This window comes from Podarcis erhardii, assembly GCF_964252035.2.
Source record: "Podarcis erhardii genome assembly, chromosome: 8".
In the NCBI taxonomy this organism is placed as follows: Eukaryota; Metazoa; Chordata; class Lepidosauria; order Squamata; family Lacertidae; genus Podarcis; species Podarcis erhardii.
Genome location: NC_138499.1, coordinates 66,686,384 through 66,706,598, shown reverse-complemented (window position 1 = coordinate 66,706,598; position 20,215 = coordinate 66,686,384). Strand labels below are relative to the sequence as shown.

Below are 20,215 nucleotides of genomic sequence, written 5' to 3'. Positions count from 1 at the left end.
CCACAGCCCCTTAAAGAGCTGGAATTTAGTAACATGATTTGACTCGTCATCTGGACATAACGCTTAATTATGTAACCTAACTAACGGCAAGAGTTGACATAAATGATCACTTTATAGGTTACAATTGGTTAGTTCTGTACTAGAAACAGCTTGTGGGCAATCCCCAGATTGCTTCACCAAAGACAGTACAGTTAATCCATCTCAACATTTGGTATTAAGAGCAGGATTTCCCTTTGGGTATTAATGACATCGCAGTGCCATTGATGGAAGCAGAGAAAAAGAAACAGCAGTGCAGCACGTTGCTCTGTCAGTAAAGAAATAGCTCTGGGTTCTCAAGGGATCATTTTTAGATTTCTCTCCCACCAAGCAAATACATTGTGATGTACTTAGACCTGGGAGACCCAGGCATTAAGCCTGCTCAGCCAAAGAGCCAGTCACTATTGCTTTGTGTAGCGTACCTTGTTGTGAGGATAAAATTGTGTAGTACAGGGACAAGGAATCTGCGACCCTTTCAGAGTTGTTAGACTGCCATTCCCATCAGCTGCAGCCTTCCTGGCCAGGGCTGATGGGAGTTGGAGTCTAGCACCATCTAGAAAGCTGCAGGTTCCCTATCTTGAATAAGGGCATGTGGCAAGTGCAAGCCATGGTCCAACTGTCTAGTGATCCAGGAAGAGTGTTGGACAACCAAACAAACATTGAAGGTAAACCATGTTACAGAAATATGTTACAGCAACTCCTCTTCAATACATGGTAACCTCAAAATCCCATCTTTCTTCCCAGACAATGTGTTGTCACTTCAGTTCTCTGTGTTAATGGGGTCCTGCTTGGTGCCACGATGATGTGACGCTCCCATGCTGCTGCTCTGCATTGGAGCGTGCTGGGTTTGCCTTGTTCCTCATGGCCATTCTGTCTTTTAGAAAGCTACTCCCATTCAGAGCAGGAAGTATCAAGCTAGATGGACCAACAGCATATGGCAGTTTCATATGCCAAATACCTTAAGATCACGCTCAACACCAGGTGTTACACGTACAATGAGTAATATTTTATTTCATTAAAATATATTGGAAACATCTCTTGCAAAAGAGGTGGGTTCTCAATAATTTATTACTATTTACATTAGCAAATTTTGTTTTACAATCATTATACAAAAGAATACTGAAAGGTTCACAGGAGAAAGGGGCAATGTACCATATTCTTCAGAGCTTGGGGGGAAACAAATGGAGCAAGGAACTTGGAATGTATTCTGTTCTTCATTTCCTACACACAACTTCTGGCAATTCCACTAAACACCTCTATCAGTTTTATCTCAATTTAACCACCATTTCCCCTTCCTCTGGGAACTATAATTTTCAGTGGGTGTTGATAATACTCTGCTGGAGCATGGCTCACAGAAATACAGTTCTTCATATTCCCCCTGAGTAGAAGGAATGACAATTAAACCAGTTGAGGCCTATAGTTTAGATGTGCCTTTATTAAGCAGCTTCATCACAGTATGTGGTTGAATAAGCTGCGAAAACAGGTGCTTTGCCATCCTATGAGCTGGAGCCAAAACCAAGCTTAACACAGCACTATTCAGTAGTTAAAAGGCTTTGAGGCCTGCTTCTGCTCTTACCTCAAATGCTTCATGTTAACAGAGCCCACTACTGTCACCACAGAACCAGTTCTCCCACCTCATCCATGCCATTCAGGCCTACAGAAATTGTCTCTGTGCCATGTCCTCCTTCAGGGAATGCAAGAGTTGTTTACTCTTTCCCCCAAGCCAGTGGCAAGCAGAAGGGACAATGTGGCTGTCACTTTCAAGGACCTCCAAAATTGCACTTGTTTTCTTAATAGCTGTGCATGGAAGCTCTTTCAGGGCCAAAACTCTGCCTGCTGTAGAGCTATTTTGGTCAAGCTTCCAACCCCAGAAGGCAAACAGAGGGGAAGGGCCAGAGTCATAGTGGGCTAGTGGATTTTTATAAGGCTGCACCTGTTGCTGTAGCACAGCTTTAAAATGTCCACATGTAGATGGTTGAAGCTTATTTCTGAATGCATGAGAAGGAAGAATAATGGGAGCCGTAGAGGGACTCCCATCAGTCCCAGTTGGCATGGACTCTGGTCAAGGATGATGGATGGAAGTTGTAGTCCACAAATATATGGTGGTCCACAAGATCCTCATTCCTGCCCTAGACAGCCAGCTGACAATTCTGGTGGAAACCCTGCAATAGTAAGAATGGCAAATTCCTGGTTCCAAGACAGGGGAGAAATCCTAACAGCATTTCTAGCAGACCCATCCAAAATTCAGGTACAGTTAAAAAAAAATTTTTTTTTATTGTGCATTTCTTTCCCTTTCCCCCAACTTGGGATGTAACTTGCTTGTTTCCTTTATAATTATTTTTATTATTAATTATTATTTCAAGTGAAAAAGACAGGCCCTCGGATGATTAAATAAAACCACAGGCTTAGAATAAGTTAAATTAAGCAATCCATTTATGTGCTTATTTCCTGCAGGCACGCATGACATAAGGCATCTTTCAATGAATGAACTACCATGACACTTGTTAGAAGTTGTCACTCTGAGGAATGAAAACTGAACACAGGAGGTCTTTCATTGGGAAAGGTTAAGAATATACTTCTGGTAAGCTCGAGGGAGAAGAAATGTTGATGGTCTTTGCAAGTTCTACCGTATATCAGTAAGAACCGGCGCCACTGATTTTTGCACATTCACCAATGATTTGTCAACAGCATGGTTGCTGCTGATTTTGCTGCATGAGATAGCTCCTTGGCCTATGATGCTCCAGGTGTCTTTGCTTCATTCCTTTGGCAAAACTAATGTCTCTTTGTCCATTAGAATAGAACGGCATCTTCACAAGCTGCTTCCAGGAACCATGATAAAGAACCAAGCAGAGGTGGCAGCATCAAGACAGATGTAGCAAGCCCCTTTCTGCCTTGCATCCCATGACAAATGCAAAACTATGGGACGGTGAACGCCATGCTTAAAGACGCCCCTCTGATGTCAGCCGCAAAGTTTGTTTGGCACTCTTAGTCCAAAATATCAGTTTCAAACGGAACCAGGTGGTAGTACGACAAGTTGGTGACATACGCTGCTGGGTCATCGCTGCCCTCGAGCTCGGAGGTAAATTCGCCAACGTTTTCAAACCTAGAATGGGACAAAACAAGGAGTTCATGTCATTCCTGCTTGGTCATGCTACTGTCTTAAAAAGGGGAAATGTGTCTTGGGATGGAATGCACATAAGGAAACAGAAATGAAGCTCCTGAGAAGCGGCAGTTGCCCTTGACAGAAAGCACCATGGGATAATATATGGCATCAGTAGGCAAACTCAGGCCCGGGGGTCGGATCCAGCCCAATTGCCTTCTAAATCTGGCCCCGTGTTTTTACATTAGTAGTATATGTCCTTTTATTTAAAATGCATCTCTGGGTTATTTGTGGGGCGTAGGAATTCTTTCATTCCCCATATATATATATATATATATATATATGCAGGTTTTGGTGTCCTCGGGTGTCTTCCCGTGTAAAAGTTGGGGTGTCTAGGCGACGTTTCGACGAGGTCTCACTCGTCATCTTCAGGCTGGTGCTTTCGGCTTCTTGTTACTGGAACAGAGCAGGATCTCAGTGTTTGAGTTCCTATAAATACTGTAGAGGGGGTGTGGTGTATAGCCTCCAATGTTCTGGGCAGAGAGGAAGTTCCCAGGCTAGTGTGCCTTTTCTTCTTTTGTTCCTTAATTACTTGAGAGATATCTTGAGTGATTTCTTGAGTTTTCATGAGAAGATGGCTGTACTGTACCATCAGGTTTTTTGTAGATTAGGACGTCAAGGAAGGGAAGTTGGTTGTTGGCTTCTATTTCCATAGTGAATTGTATTTTGGGGTGTAAGTTGTTGAGATGTGTGAGGAAGCTATCCAGAAGCCCCTATACACGAAGCCAAGCCAGAGCACAACTAAGTACAGTACAGCCATCTTCTCATGAAAACTCTTCACAAAGTTCAAGAGGTCAAGACACAAAGACTTTAGCAACTAATCCACACCTAATGACCCACCTAAGTGGTACTCAGGATATCACTCAAGAAATCACTCAAGATATCTCTCAAGTAATTAAGGAACAAAAGAAGAAAAGGCACACTAGCCTGGGAACTTCCTCTCTGCCCAGAACATTGGAGGCTATACACCACACCCCCTCTACAGTATTTATAGGAACTCAAACACTGAGATCCTGCTCTGTTCCAGTAACAAGAAGCCGAAAGCACCAGCCTGAAGATGACGAGTGAGACCTCGTCGAAACGTCGCCTAGACACCCCAACTTTTACACGGGAAGACACCCGAGGACACCAAAACCTGCATTCCTGTACCCGTGAAAATCTACGAAAGCAAATATATATATATATATATATATATATATATATAGGCCCCCACAAGGTCTGAGGGACAGTGGACCGGCCTCCTGCTGGAAAAAAAAAAGTTTGCTGGAAAAAAAAGTTTGCAAAACAATGGTTTGAATTGACTGGCATGCAGATCTAGTAGCTGAAAAGGCTTGAAGGGCTACCAGAAGTTCTAGCACAACCTGGTATGCAAATTATGCTCAAGTCATACCTCTTGGTTATGGCAAGCCCACTAGGCTTCAGAGTCTACACTCAAAATGTCCACAGGCCACCATTTTCCATGTCACCAAAAGCTCCCTAATAACTATATAACCAACAGACCAAAATCCTGAACCCCGATTGAAAACAAGCATTTTTCTCTCTGGGTCACCAAATAGCGTCATGTCAAATAGTCATGATGCTTCATTTTATTATAACTTGGATTGGAGGATGAAGAAAGGCAGTTAACTAGAAAGTGCTATGGCCATGGTTTTTGCAGCGAATGCCCACATCTTCACTCTGAGAGCCTTTGACAGCTTCTCCAAAGGCCTTTTTACTTATCACATACCAAGCAGTGCAAAAAGAAATCCAAGCTGATATTCAATGCTAGCCCTACTCTAAGCAGGCCCATTGACATTAATTGGCACAGCTAAATAAGGTTCGTTACTTTCAACGGGTCAACTCTTGACCAGAACTCGGTTGAATACAGTCCCTACTCACAGCTAAGATGATAAAAAATATCCTGTTTCTTCCATTTTGATTCCTGTGAGGTCACCCAATGACAGTTAACATGACTAAAAATTAATGTGGATGGAAAATGTTGACTGGATCTGGGCTGAGCTTGGCATCTGATGAAGCAAGTGGCTGGCCGCATACTGGGGGCTCGTAACTCACCCATCTTCTACTTTAAACAACTGCATAGCTACCCAAAGTAGCTTGATGGGAGTGTAGTAAGCTGAGCTGGCATATTTGGAAGCAAACACTTCATTCCTGGTGTAGTTCCATTCTGGGCACTATACAAACTGGCCTTCATTGCAGGCTGAATTCAAGCAACCACAGACGTTGTTGATAGTCACGTGGTATCCTGAATTGAAGTTCACTTGTTCCGAAGAGATCATGTGCGAACTCCACTAAATGCCCAGGTTAATATTGGCTGCAACGCCACACATTTCCCCTAAGCTGGTGAGAGGACAGAATGTTCAGTTGTGCGTCAGGCCTGTTGTTGGTGGCCTTACATGATCTCTTCCTTGTGAATTTCCAACATTTGTAGGCATTATTTGAAAATAATAACCGCCACAGAGAACATGACTTTGTATTCAGTGGCTAGGAAACTGCCCCTCATTTAAGTCATGATCAAATAAGCTTTACATTTTAGCTAAACTAGATGAAAGATGTTTGCATTCCCTGCCTCTCTCTTGCTAGGTCATTTACCATCGCAGTGTCATGGTCCTTGCAATCTAAGACTTGCTTCTTTGAGGCTGACAAGACACCTAAGAGTGTCTTGCTAGGCATGAACATCTTGCTAGGCATGAGAAGGGGCTGAGCTATAAATACTTTATGGTATGGCTGGATCATTTCAGCCGTTCTTCTGAACTAATATAACTGCAGCGATTAAAACACCCGAAAGGCTGCAACAATTAAGCCAATCTAATGTTCCACATGCATGAAAACCCGAGAGGAGAGACTGCCACCTACTGAATCAGAAACACCTCCTTCTGAAGGATGTTGGAAATATTTGTCTGCTTCCTGTTTAACTGAAATTTAAACCAATCCCCCCTGCTACCTCAATCATCTTGCAAGACTATGTAGGTAAGGTAAGGTAAAGGGCCCCTGGGCGGTTAAGTCCAGTCAAAGGCAACTATGGGGTTGTGGCGCTCATCTCACTTTCAGGCTGAGAGAGCCGGCGTTTGTCCACGGACAGCCTTCCGAGTCATGTGGCCAGCAGGACTAAACAACTTCTGGCACAACAGGACACTGTGACGGAAACCAGAACAGCGCACAGAAACACGGTTTACCTTCCCACCACAGCGGTACCTATTTATCTACTTGCACTGGTGTGCTTTTGAACTGCTAGGTTGGCAGGAGCTGGGACAGAGCAATGGGAGCTCACCCCGTCATGGGGATTCGAACCGCCAACCTTCTGGCCAGCAAGCCTAAGAGGCTCAGTGGTTTAGACCACAGTGCCACCCGCGTCCCTACTATGTATTCTATGTGCATAAGCAAGTTTGCCTGCTTCAAGGCCCCACTGAAGCTCATCCAGTGTGACTACTGCTTCTGCTCCTGACATTCAATAATATGAGCAAGAGTACCAGTGGAGGATTTAGCTGTGTGGAATATGATTGCACAAGTGTTGCAAAATCCTTTTGGAATAGCTGGCTACTCAGATTAGAGTATGTACACAATGGGATCCTTGCATGCTGCTAAGAAAAAACAGGCCACTGCTATGTGCAAGGATCTTAAGACTGGAACCACTAGATCTAGTCCAAGAATGCTGCAAACCAACTGTTGATCCATTTTATTGTAATTGTTTTGGTTTTCAATCTTTTCTTTCCTCCTCCTTTCTCTTGTTTTCTGTCTTGACGTATGAAGAGTTCAGTTTTTACACTGCAAATATTTAAGTTCTTGAAGATACTGTTATCTGAAGCTAATTAACACTACTTGAGGTGACACATCAGTTACCTGCCAGAACAGAATTTCCCAGGGATCTTCTGCAGTGAAGATTGTCAACATAGCTGCCTATGAAGACCGCATTTAAAAGTTTGGTTTGGTTGCTATCTGTAAACTCTTTTCCTATCATTAAAGCAACATAGAAAACAATATTTGCAGTGGAGGAGAGAAAGAAAAGAAAAAGAGTGTTTTCAGCACCATACTAATGCCAACTGTGATTCAGCATTAGTAATATAATAACCACCTGCCTGACTCATAGTAGCTGTATTAAGAGGGTGTGTTGTTTGTTTGTTTGTTTGTTTGTTTGTGTGTGTGTGTGAATAGCCCACTCACCAGCATGATTGGGTTGAGTTTTTCTTAAGGTTCAATACACAATCCCAAGCAATTGAAGGGAAGTTCACAACATAAAAATATATATATTCAAAGAGAAGACAACATAAAACTGATCACACAATTGGAATCTGTTGCTGCAAGGGAGCAGTTGTGCTGATATAAAAACTAAAGGAGTGCTCTTGTGCTGGACTGGTACATTCAATCCGTAATGACTCCCTGCCACACATTATAATGGAAAACGCTGTCGGAGGAGTCCCACTTTGTATGTTAAATTATACAGGAGATTCAGATCTACAAGCGACTCATTGCTTGTAAATCTAAATTTCTTATGAATGCCCAAATAAATTCAAGACTTCAGATGCTCAGCCTCATCATGTTACTGTGGTAATGGGATAAAGACTGGCGTTTCAGAGCTCTGTCGCTGGGATAGGTGTCCAAATTATATTCAATTAGGTAAAGGCATATAGAATTTCATGGAATTTCATTCCTTGATCCATGCTGTCTCCTCTCACTACCTGCCCTAGCTCTGCTTCGACTCCTCCCAATGTCTGCCCCCATTCAATTCTTCCCTTACGCTTTTACATTCAACCCAATCTTGGTATAATGGAAAAACATATTGTCTAACACTGGGCGATACCTGCTTTTCAATATTGCACTATAGCATAAACCTTGCTATATAGCGATATATCACAATGTCTGAAATAAGGATGAAACTATGTAGAGGCAAACAGTAGGGCTGGGTGATGGCTGGTTTTCAACATGGTACTATATCGCCAGCTAAACATCACGATATACTGATATATCACAATGTCTGAAATAAGGATGGAGCTGGTTTTCAAGATTGTGTTATATCATCAGCTAAACATTGCTATATACTGATGTACAGTGCTTTTTCCCTAGAAAAATAGGTGCCGGAATTCACCATGAAGTTGTTACATTAAGTCCCACACTTTTTAACAACAACAAAAAAGAGGTGCCAGTACTGCGTACCCTTGCGTACCCCATTAAAAAAAAAAAGCACTGCTGATATATCACAATGTCTGAAATAAGAATGGAGTTTTGTAGAGGCATTGGCTGGCTTCACAGTTTTTCCCACATTGTGATTTTTGCATAGCACACAGACACACACATCATGATTCGCAATATATTGGCAGGCCAAAATTTATGAAACCGCTATCACAATAGGGACTTCAAACGAGTTTTGGACGATATATCATCTAGCCCTAATATTGTTCCCTCCCTGTCATCTTCCACCTCAATATTAGTTCTCAGACTTGTATCTCCAGTCTACTTTTCCTCCAGATTATGCTGCTCTTGGTAGTATGGGAGACATTGGTCCACGGTAAACTCTCACCCCAAACTTAGATCCTGTTTGGAGTGGGGCATGGAAAAGAGGCGATATATTTCATCAAACAGCTTCGTCTAACATTTTGGTTCTTGATCAACCCTGGGATGACACAAAATGATGTTGAGAATGGGCATTTATGTTTACGGGTAGAAATATTCATTCAAATACCATGTATACTTACAAATGTTCTGCTGAATCGACATCTAAGTGCTTTTCTTTCCCATTTGGTATACTGTGATCAATGACTATTGTTTCAGTGTTGGCTAAACAAAACCCATTAGATCGCATGATTTCTATGGAAGAAGAAAGAAAAAGGGGAAACATCAATATATGAGGACTAATCCCAGAAAGAAACGTGTGCCTACCTAACAAATGAGATCACAAATCAAACATTATTTGAGGAAAAAGAGACATAAATATTTTTCCCCACAAAGGAACACACTGATACAAATTTACTGTAAGCATCTCTGCTTTATGGATTAAGCCTTAGCGAAAGGAAATTTATGGGCCATCTCTTGGATAAACAGCCTCTTTAGAAATCACTGGCAAATTCCAATTGTTCTCAGACAGAAAGCATCTTATGGTCTTTCTAGCTGTAAGACGTCAGTGATGTAAACATCCTTGAGGAGTCCACAAGGGAAAAAATGAGGGGGTGTATGTTGTTGTTTAGTTGTGTCCGACTCTTCGTGACCCCATGGACCATAGCACACCAGGCACTCCTGTCTTCCACTGCCTCCCGCAGTTTGGTCAAACTCATGTTGGTAGCTTCGAGAACACTGTCCAACCATCTTGTCCTCTGTAATCCCTTTCTCCTTGTGCCCTCCATCTTTCCCAACATCAGGGTCTTTTCCAGGGAGTCTTCTCTTCTCATGAGGTGGCCAAAGTATTGGAGTCTCAGCTTCAGGATCTGTCCTTCCAGTGAGGACTCAGGACAGATCCATTCCTTAAGAATGGATAGGTTTGATCTTCTTGCAGTCCATGGGACTCCCAAGAGTCTCCTCCAGCACCATAATTCAAAAGCATCAATTCTTCGGCGATCAGCCTTCTTTATGGTCCAGCTCTCACTTCCATATGACCACAGTTAAAAGAAGTGGAGCAATTGGTATTTAAATAACCCTACCTCCCAATAAGATCCTTTAAGCCCATGGTCTAAAATTACCAATTGGGCCAAACTGAATCATGGGACATGCCCAATCAGACACCCAAAACTGAACTTGGAGAGCTGAAAGCATATTTTAGGGTACAATGCCGCCCTCCCACCCCACCCCAAGAAATTGAATTGATAAGTGGGATCTATTGAAGCGTTAATGTTGTGAACCTTTCACTTATTTCAACGTATAGCTCTGGTGGCAGCGACCCAAAGGTGCTTTATTTGCTAAGCAGAATCAACAAGGGCAAAAGGTTGGATGGGCGACTACATGAGAACACTGACTCCTGCTGGCTATATGTGGCATTTCATTCTTCTTTGGGTCAGCCTGGATAGCTTAGTTGGTTAGAGCAGTGTTTCCCAACCTTGGGTCTCCAGCTGTTTTGGACTACAACTCCCATCATCCCTTGCTAGCAAGACCAATGGTCAGGGATGATGGGAATTGTAGTCCAACAGCAGCTGGAGACCCAAGGTTGGGAAACACTGGGTTAGAGCATGGTGCTGATAATGCCAAGGCTGCAAGTTTGATCCCCGAAAGGGACAGCTGCATATTCCTGCATTGCAGGGGGTTGGACTAGATGATCCTTGGGTTCCCTTCCAACTCTACCATCCTATGATTCTATATAATGTGTGTAAATAATGCCAGTGACCTTCTTCCAAACAAACTGACTCCTGCATGAGCACTGTACCCTTGGAATAGCTCCCCACTTGGAAGTGGGACGCATATGCATAACAAGAAACATTTGACTTTTGATTCCTCAACTGTGACAGAAACCGTTATTATGGGGATTGTAAACTTCTCAGTATTCAATTAGCGTGGGAGGCTGCAATTCTGTTTGTCTTGAACTGAATTTTGCCAAGAAATGACAGCCTTTGGTAACAGATTTTCAATGGGAGGAAAAGAGAGGGGGGAGGAGAGAGAATGAAAGGGCTCTTGTACCTTACACACCAGTGTTTTGTGCAAAAATAATGGAGAAATTCTCTAATTAGGTACAGGATTTTAAAGCCAGAAACTTTATTCCGGGAACCCCTAAAAGATTTTGCTCACTTTGTCACACTAACCTGGCTGTGCAAGATGAAACTAAACCGTCTGTTATTTTTGGTTTTAAGCATATTCTCATTATCTTCACTCAGACACAACACTTGAGCAGAAGGATGATTCTTCTGCCTATTCTGAGCTTAGTAAAAGCACATTTATTGTTAAGTTTTCTATCAGTTCCCTGTCTCTGCTGCCCTCCTTCTCCTAACCCATCAGGAAGTGCACTTAAAGTATGACTCATCTTCTGCAACAAAGGATTGTACTGCAGACTGAGACGTAAACTCCAGACTCAAGCCTCTTACCATCTGGTATGCTTTCCTTCCTCTTTAATCTGGAGAGAGACTGTTTTGGGAACAGGCTTTTCTTTATTGAATACAAAATATGTCCTCCCTTTCCCCTTTCCAATCTTCTATGGATGATAACAAATGGCCAACAAACAAAACCGCAGCAGATCCAATGTGAAATATGACCAGAATATTATTTTGCTTTGCTTTTCTCCCCACACAGAATCATAGAATTGTAGAATTAGAAGAGACCCTGAGCATCATCCATTCTAACACCCTGCAATGCAGGAATATCAACCAAAGCGCACCATGATGGCCATCCAAACTCCGCTTAGAAACCTCCAAGGAAGGAGAGTCCACCACCTTATGAGAGAACACATTCCACTGTCAAACAGCTTGGAATCGCCTTTCTTGCAATTTGAATCCATTGGTTTGGACCCTACCCTCCAGAGCAGGGCAAGCTTGCCCCATCTTCCCCGTGACAGCCCTTAGATATTTGAAGATGACTATCATATCTCCTTGCCAACAAAGGTCCGTATAGTAAAAGCTATATTTTTCCCAGTAGTGATGTATGGAAGTGAGAGCTGGACCATAAAGTGATCGCCGAAGAATTGATGCTTTTGAATTATGGTGTTGGAGAAGACTCTTGAGAGTCCCATGGACTGCAAGAAGATCAAACCTCTCCATTCTTAAGGAAATCAGCCCTGAGTGCTCACTGGAAGGACAGATCCTGAAGCTGAGGCTCCAATACTTTGGCTACCTCATGAGAAGAGAAGACTCCCTGGAAAAGACCCTGATGTTGGGAAAGATGGAGGGCACAAGGAGAAGGGGACGACAGAGGACGAGATGGTTGGACAGTGTTCTCGAAGCTACCAGCATGAGTCTGACCAAACTGCGGGAGGCAGTGGAAGACAGGAGTGCCTGGCGTGCTCTGGTCCATGGGGTCACAAAGAGTCGGACACGACTAAACGACTAAACAACAACATCATATCTCCTCTCATTCCCTGTGGATCACCCAGTCAACAGAGCATGAGACACTTAATCTCAGGATTGTGGGTTCGAGCTCCATATTGGGCAAAAGATTCCTGCACTGTAGGGGGTTGGATCAGATGAACATTGTGGCCCCTTTCAACTCTACAATTCTATGATTCTTATCCAGGCTAAACATACCCAACCGTTCCTCATCAGGCTTGGCTTCCAGACCCTTGATCATCTTGGTTGCCCTCCTCTGCACATATTGCAGCTTGTCAACATCCTTCTTAAACTGTGCCTCCCAGAACAGCACACAGTATTCCAAGGGTGGTCTGACCAAGGCAGAATAGAGTGGGATTATTCCTTCGCTTGATCGTGACACTAGACTTCTGTTGATGCAGCCTAGAATAGCATTAGCTTTTTTTTCTTGCATCCTTGAGACTACAGCTTTTCTCTTCCAAGGTTAAATACTACCTTAGCAGTTAGCAAAAACACTGGATAATTCTACCCTGCAAGATTCTAGGAACATAGGAAGCTGCCTTACACTGAGTCATCCATGCGTCTAGCTCAGTGTTGTCTACACTGAATGACAGCTGCTCTCAAGGGTCTCCGATAGGGGTGCCCCCCCCCATCTGAAGATGCCATAGATTGAACCACAGTTGCTTCACCAGTGAGTCACAGCCTTTCTGAATGGGATGTCAACTTTCAAAGGAAAGGAGAGGGAATATACAGATCCTATCTCCCTCTCTCCTGCCTGAAGTGGACCTCTGCCTCCTCTGCCTCTTTCCAAGTCCTTCTTTACATGGTTTTTTGATTCAGTTAGCTCTTCTTCTTCTTCTTCTTCTTCTTCTTCTTCTTCTTCTTCTTCTTCACTGTGGAGGCCAATTCTGGATCGCTCAAACCCCCTGCTTCTAGCATCTCCCAGCTCATCTCTTCTGCAGACTGTTTTTCTGTGTCCCACCATCAGGATCCGGGATCTAAGTTGTTGTCTTCTGTGCCCTCTTGGACAGACGGCTCTCACCACTCTTCCTCATCCAGCCAGCCCCTGACACAATAGGACTCAGCACCTGATGGAGGGCAGTTCTCCTGGACAGGTTGCTGAGCCGAGGGGGTGCAAAACTGAGAAGATACATGATTGAGAAGATCCACTTGGGGTGCCAAATTATGGGCTCACAAATGGTGCCATATTATGAAAGATTACCAAAGTCCTCCCACCTGCTTTTTCTTCTTCTTTGGCGACCACTCGTAACCAAGTAAAATTATCTTCCATAAACACGGTTTTAATAATGAGTCCATCAGTGACTGTGGAGGCCAATTCTGGACCCACACGTCCTTCCACAGTGGGGACATTGGTTTCCGGGTGGGAGTTGATCATGGTGTGGATTTGCCAAGCGCGCCTTCCTCTTAGCACATTCCTCCTTTTCGTGCTGAGTTTGAGCATCTTCAAAGCCCATGACACCTTTGTAAAGGATGTTCTCCAACTGGAGCGCTCGCAGGCCAGTGCTTCCCAGTTGTTGGTGTTTATACTACTTTTTTTTTAGATTTGCCTTGAGAGAGGCTTTAAACCTCTTTTGTTGAAAGCATTACGCTTTCCATTTTTAAGCTTGGAATAGAGTAGTTGCTTTGGAAGACGATAATCAGGCATCCGCACAACATGACCAGTCCAACGAAGCTGATGTTGAAGAATCATTGCTTCTTTATATGATTTTTGCTTCAGTTAGCTAAAACGTATAAGACTGAATCAAACAAAGCTTTACATTGTGCTTTAGAATCAGAGAACTGGAGGGTTTGAAAGGACCACTAGAGTCATCTAATCCACGCCCCCTGTAATGCAGGAATCTTTTGCCCAATGCGGGGCTCAATTCCATGACTCTGTGATGAAGAGTCTCATGCTTTGTCAACTGAGCTGCCCCAGGGAGTCTTTAGTATGATGTCCAAACACAGCCATTATAGAAAGCTGGTGTAGGCAATGTGGTTCCATCCAGATGTGTTGGATTACAACTCCCACCCTTCCTGCCACGCTGGCTGGGCCTGTTGCAATCTGGAGTCCAACAAAGTCTGGAGGATGCCACATTGGTTATTTTTGAAAGGGACCTTGGAAGCATCTAACAACATTCGGAAGCATTTTACAGTGGTGGGAGGAACTGCTGTTACTCCAACATGTGTTCAGCTCCCTGTGTGACTGTCCTGAACAGTATTATCCAAGATCAGCACACACAAAAACTAGATTACACCCCCTAACCACTTTAGATAATAGCTACTGAAGAGGTTACTTAAGAATTATCACAGCAGCCCAGATCATCTTGTCAATTACCATGTCTCCAGTAGCATCCAGTTTCAAAGAAAATTAGAAGGCATGGGGAAACAATGAAGTAATTCTCATTTTTGGAGTAAAATCCTTTGAGAAGCCTTAGGAAAGGGGGGAGGATAGAGTGAAAGTGACTCTCTTTTGAACCATATGGATGAAGATGGGTAAAACAGTAATATTAACTATTGTCACTAACTATTGTCACTTTATCCTCCATGTCTAATCCAAAGCAAGTTGATAACTCTTACCTGATATTTTAACTGGACTTTGAAAGCTTGGTTGAATTTTATGGACATTGTCGTTTTTTAACACCTGATCTAATGGAGATCTTTCGAAGAAGGTGAGGACGACTTCTGATCTGGAGTACTGGAGAAAAAGGATAAAAAAGAAAAATATAATTACAAGAGCTCAGGAACGGGAGGAAATCTCATCTGAGAATTCATTTTCATGGTTGCCTTTATTTACTGAAGGAGCACATTCTAAGCAGGGTCAACAAGACACAATAATGGCAGCCATGCATGTTTAAACATGGAATTGCCCCAATAATATAGAAAGTGCAAGAGTGGGATATAGTTTTAACCACAAAGGCAACACACAGTGAAGGGTCCAGGATCCCCTCTGGGCTTGCCACCTACTTCTTTGCTGCCCCTAGAGAGAAGAACATAAGAAAAACCTGCTGGGCCACATCAGTGGTACATTGAGATTAGCATCCTGTTCTCACAGTGCCCAACTAGATGTTTGTGGGACACTAAGGAGCAGAACATGAAGACAAAAGCATCCCCCCCCCCATAGATTCCAGCAACTGATATTCAGAAGCATTACTGCCTCTGACGGTGGTTGGTAGGCATCCGTAACTTTATCCTCCATGTCTAATCCACTTTTAATCCAAGTTGGTGGCCTTAACTGCTTCCTATGGGACCAAGTCCCCTGGTCCTAGATCAGGCATAGGCAAACTCGGCCCTCCAGCTGTTTTGGGACTACAACTCCCATCATCCCTAGCTAACAGAACCAGTGGTCAGGGATGATGGGAGTTGTAGTCCCAAAATATCTGGAGGGCCGAGTTTGCCTATGCCTGTCCTAGATCTTACAAAATTCAGTCCTATGGGTTGTCCATGGGTTCTGGTATCATGAGAGAGGGAGAAAAACCGCTATCCTCTTTTCTCCATACCATGCCCAGTTTTAGAAAGTTTTCAAAATGGATGGAAGCTGATTCGAGAGAAAACACATCCAACAGCAGTTTTCCTCAAGAAATTCCTGGATAGATGCGGATTGTGGCTACTGTCATGAGTTTGTGTCTTCCAATGCTAGTGCTGCGAGAGCACTGGAGGCAGGATAAATTGTACCCAGCCTACACCCCCCATGAGCTATGCACCATACTGGATACATCCTGTCACTCCTGTTGGGTCAAATACTTTTACAAAGAGGGAGGGGAAGATTGACCCCATTCCCATGACAGCCCTGCTTCCGTGTCAGCTGTAGATCTACAACGTTTCTCAGGATTTGCTTGACGGATTTGTTTCTGCATTTCTTAGTGGTGACGAAAAGGTGGAATAAACTCTCCCACACAGTACGCGCACATAACAACCGCTAGCGTTAAGCAAGCATCTCCAAGCGTCTCTCTCAAATTGCAGTGGTAGTGATTTCAATGGGGAATCATTGCAGTGGCTGTTTGATTCAGTGTTGGACTGAATCGGACCACTGGTCCACCAAGTTCATGGTGGTCTGCATCTGCTGGCAGTGGTTTTCAATGTTTTCAGGCAGGGGGATTTCCCAGCCCTACCTGGAGAGACCAGGGATTGAACTTGGAACCTTCTGCATGCAAAGCAGATGATGCTACCATTAGGCTACAGCCCTTCCCCAGTGCAGGCTGCCCAATGGATTGAGTTTCACATGAAAAAAATGCTATTTGCCTATTACCTTTTACGGATTTCCATAAATTCCAAGAATGGATGCAACTGAATGGAATGAGGGCTTTATTTAGCAGGAAGAATCAGAAGCCCAGAGACCAAAACAAGGGAAATGACCCATGGGGAAGTTGAGAATACAGAGCTATTGTATCACAGCTGTTAAGACCACAACCTATAAGGTGGTAGCCCCGGTTTGCATCAGTAAGTCTTCGCATCTGCTCCACTTACCTTCCAAGGCATGTTTATAATATTCTTAAGGAGCTTCTCTACATCATTAAGCCTGGCTTCTATGTCGTGAGACTCCTTAATGGTGATTAGTCCTGGAAACAAAGAAGATCTGTAAGGAACGTGCGGTGTGGAGAGACCAAACACACAGCATCGTATAGAGGAACTGGCTTTTCATTTTCTTCAGTTATATGCATTCAAGTATACATTTAACGCTGAACCTATCCTAGCCTGAGGACTTCAACATGGCTAAAAATCGATTAGACAGCTGATTTTATTAGAAGGCTATGATGCATATTCCTCAACCCTTTGCTAGATTATCTAAGCCTGCCCCCCATACATCATTACTCAATGGCAGTCTTAAAAGATATATATTAGGTCTTATGGCAATCTGGATTGCATTATGAATGCTCCATCTATCATTGGCAGAACACTCAGAAAGCAGCACAAGGGAGGTTCAAAGACCTCAGGTGTAAAGGGTTTCTAAAATTAATCTAAATTTTAGCTTTGTAGAGTGTCCATACAGTTCCACAACTGCAAGGTCACCACTGAGAAGGCCTCCTCTTATTTCCTAGACTTGGCACACACTGATGCTAAGAACATAGGAAGCTGCCTTCTACTGAGGCAGCCCATTGGTCCATCTAGCCAGACATTGTCTACCCTGATTGGTGGTGGCTCTGTGGGGTTTCAGATGGAGGACATTCGCAGCTCTACCTCGAGATGTTGGGATTGAGCTAGAGACCTGTTTCACACAAGGCTCTACCACTGAGCCACAGCTGCTCCTGACCCTTGGTTGACCTTTAAGATTTCCCTGCCCCATGTTTCCATCCTGGGTCACAACTCTGACTCTAGGGAACAGCCACCTCCATGGAAACTCATCAATGCCAATTGTTCTGGAACTTCTAGAGGCAGATTAAGACTTAGTTTTGACCACTTTCATTGAACATATATCAGATTGTTATTGCCTTCTTTTAAATGTGTGTGTTTCCGTGTGTGTGTTTTAATTACTGGTTTATGTTACCATGAACTGGCAATACATCTACCATAAGGGAAAGGCATATGTGTGAAGGTCACAGTACAGTGGTACCTCGGGTTACATACACTTCAGGTTACATAAGCTTCAGGCTACAGACTCCGCCAACCCAGAAATATTACCTCAGGTTAAGAACTTTGCTTCAGGATGAGAACAGAAATTGTACAGCAGCGGCGCAGGAGGCCCCATTAGCTAAAGTGGTGCTTCAGGTTAAGAACAATTTCAGGTTAAGAACAGACCTCCGGAACGAATTAAGTTCTTAACCCGAGGTACCACTGTACCTCTGAATGTGTTTTATTTTAAGCCATAGGAATGAATGAACACCACTCATTAATATGGAAAGGAGGGCATGTCCCAGGGATGGTACTGGGATAGGTTTAAGCCTGTTCTCTACTGTTGTTGTCCCAGCCATGCAATATCTAATGGTTGAGAGTCAAACCTAATTCTATCTGCATAGTCCATCCTAGGTTCTGTCTCTTCGTCACTTTAGTGTGTGATGCTGAGAAATGGTCTTTTAAAAAGGTATCTGTTCCTATTATCTTATTATGTATATTGTCTTATGATTTGGTGTGCATTTATTGTATTTAGTTAAAAGTAAAGCTGGCTTGATGTCAATGTTAAAGGCAGAGGAGAAGTTCAGGAATCAAAACGCAAAATAAATTTTAGGAAGTGCTGTGACAGTCGCATGTGCAATGCATCCAAGAGCTGCTATATGGAGAGATAGATTAAAAATGTCAATTCCATGGCAATTTCCAATACATCCAGCAGAGAGCAGCATAATGCCACATATAACCTAAGATTACCTCATAAGGGAAAAGCAACTATATAATATGCAAGCATCCTGAGATCATTTGGCAAAACCATCTTTTTACTAAAATTTATTTAGTATTTAATGCAAACCACCGTGAGAACTTTTGATGGACAAGTGATGCAGATGTTTAGGAAGTAAATGAGCAAGCAAAGAGTACAGATCTCTGCCCCAAGGAAATTGCAGTCTAGTTGATGGTGCAGGAAACAAGTAAACAGAGGCGGAAGGAAAAGAAGGGGAGGGTAATATGCCAAGGTTATATCTCACATTTCTGTTTCACTTAGAGACACTAATAAGCGGCAAAATTGTCTCTAAGTGAAAGCTGCCTGTTTATAATCAGACTGCCACCTGGCACAAGTGCAGTTTCAAGAATTCCCTACATGGTGATCTCAAAACCACCTATAGAAACTTTGTTCCATTAATGAAATAGAACCAGTAAGTGCTAAAAGTTAACTTTTCCACTCCAAAAGCCATAGATTAAGATAAGATAAGATAAGATAAGATAAGATAAGATAAACTTTATTCACATTAACCAACGGCCATAGCAACATAAAACAAGCAATATATACAAATAAAATATATTTCAAAAAGTAAAAACCAAAAGTTGTTTTTCACCACCTCTAACCATATAGCACCAGTCTTGAAAGACCTGCATTGGCTCCCAGTACGTTTCCAAGCACAATTCCAAGTGTTGGTGCTGACCTTTAAAGCCCTAAATGGCTTCAGTCCTGTATACCTGAAGGAGTGTTTCCACCCCCATCGTTCAGCCCAGACACTGAGGTCCAGTTCCGAGGGCCTTCTGGTGGTTCCCTCACTGCGAGTGAGGTTACAGGGAACCAGGCAGAGGGCCTTCTCGGTGGTGGTGCCCGTCAGATGTCAAGGAAATAAACTTTTAGGAGACATCTGAAGGTAGCCCTGTTTAGGGAAGTTTTTAATGTTTGAAGTTTTATTCTGTTTTTAATATTTTGTTGAAAGCTGCCCAGAGTGGCTGGGGAAACCCAGGCAGATGGGCGGGGTAGAAATAATAAGTTGTTGTTGTTGCTGCTGCTGCTGCTGCTGCTGCTACGCTTTCTTTAGACAAACCCCAAAGTTGTTGAGTTTGACTTGTCTAAGATTCCAGCAGTACTAGCTATATCTAGACTGCAAGGAACATGTGCTGAATAGGATATCCCAATGGTCCCTTTTGAATGCAAAAGCCCCTTCCAGTGAGGGCTCCTTAAAACCATCTTCTCCAGCCTTTCTGACCATTGAGGTAAGGCTATTGGGGGAAAGAGAAAAAGCCTTTCCAGTGGTGGCACACTATTTTTGGAACCTCCTCACAGTGGCCCACCTAGTACCAACACTGTTCTATTTTCAGCAACAGTCAAAGGCATTTATTCTTTCCTCATCTTTTTTTTTGGGGGGGGGGCATATTTTTGGTTTTTAATATGTCTGGGTTTGGTTTTGTTGCTTTTTTAAAATGAAATTTCTATTATCTTTGGAAACAGCTTCAGAAGTTCTGCTGAAGGCTTTTAAATAAATAAAAAAAATGTGTCCACTACTTAGAAATTTCCAGGGTTCGTTGAACAGAAGCAACTGCAATTCAACTACAAGCATGTCCTAACAAATGTTAGCAGTATGTTTGGAAAGAATTTTCCCTTAGGTTAGATTAACTGAATGTGGAAGCATTTTGGAGGGGTGGGGCCGCAGGTTGGCTTGTGTCATAGTTACGTGCTTGCTCAGATATCTGGGTGGGGTCATTTAAGTGTGTCTCGTTACATTTATGCCTTGATCTGCATGCACTGCTATCA

At 43.1% G+C, this 20,215-nt stretch overlaps 1 protein-coding gene across 1 annotated transcript in view; it reads right to left on the bottom strand.

Moving 5' to 3' along the window:
• Positions 1 to 1,020: 1,020 nt before the first annotated feature.
• Positions 1,021 to 20,215, bottom strand: part of PXDC1 (PX domain containing 1) — a 39,979-nt gene continuing 20,784 nt past the window's right edge. The window contains exons 2-5 of the mRNA XM_081873177.1: positions 16,588 to 16,679; positions 14,701 to 14,818; positions 8,884 to 8,995; positions 1,021 to 3,139 (exon numbers count right to left, since the gene is read on the bottom strand). Of these exons, the coding sequence (XP_081729303.1) occupies positions 3,022 to 3,139; positions 8,884 to 8,995; positions 14,701 to 14,818; positions 16,588 to 16,679 (440 nt within the window). The 3' untranslated portion in view covers positions 1,021 to 3,021. The remainder of the gene's footprint in view (positions 3,140 to 8,883; positions 8,996 to 14,700; positions 14,819 to 16,587; positions 16,680 to 20,215) is intronic.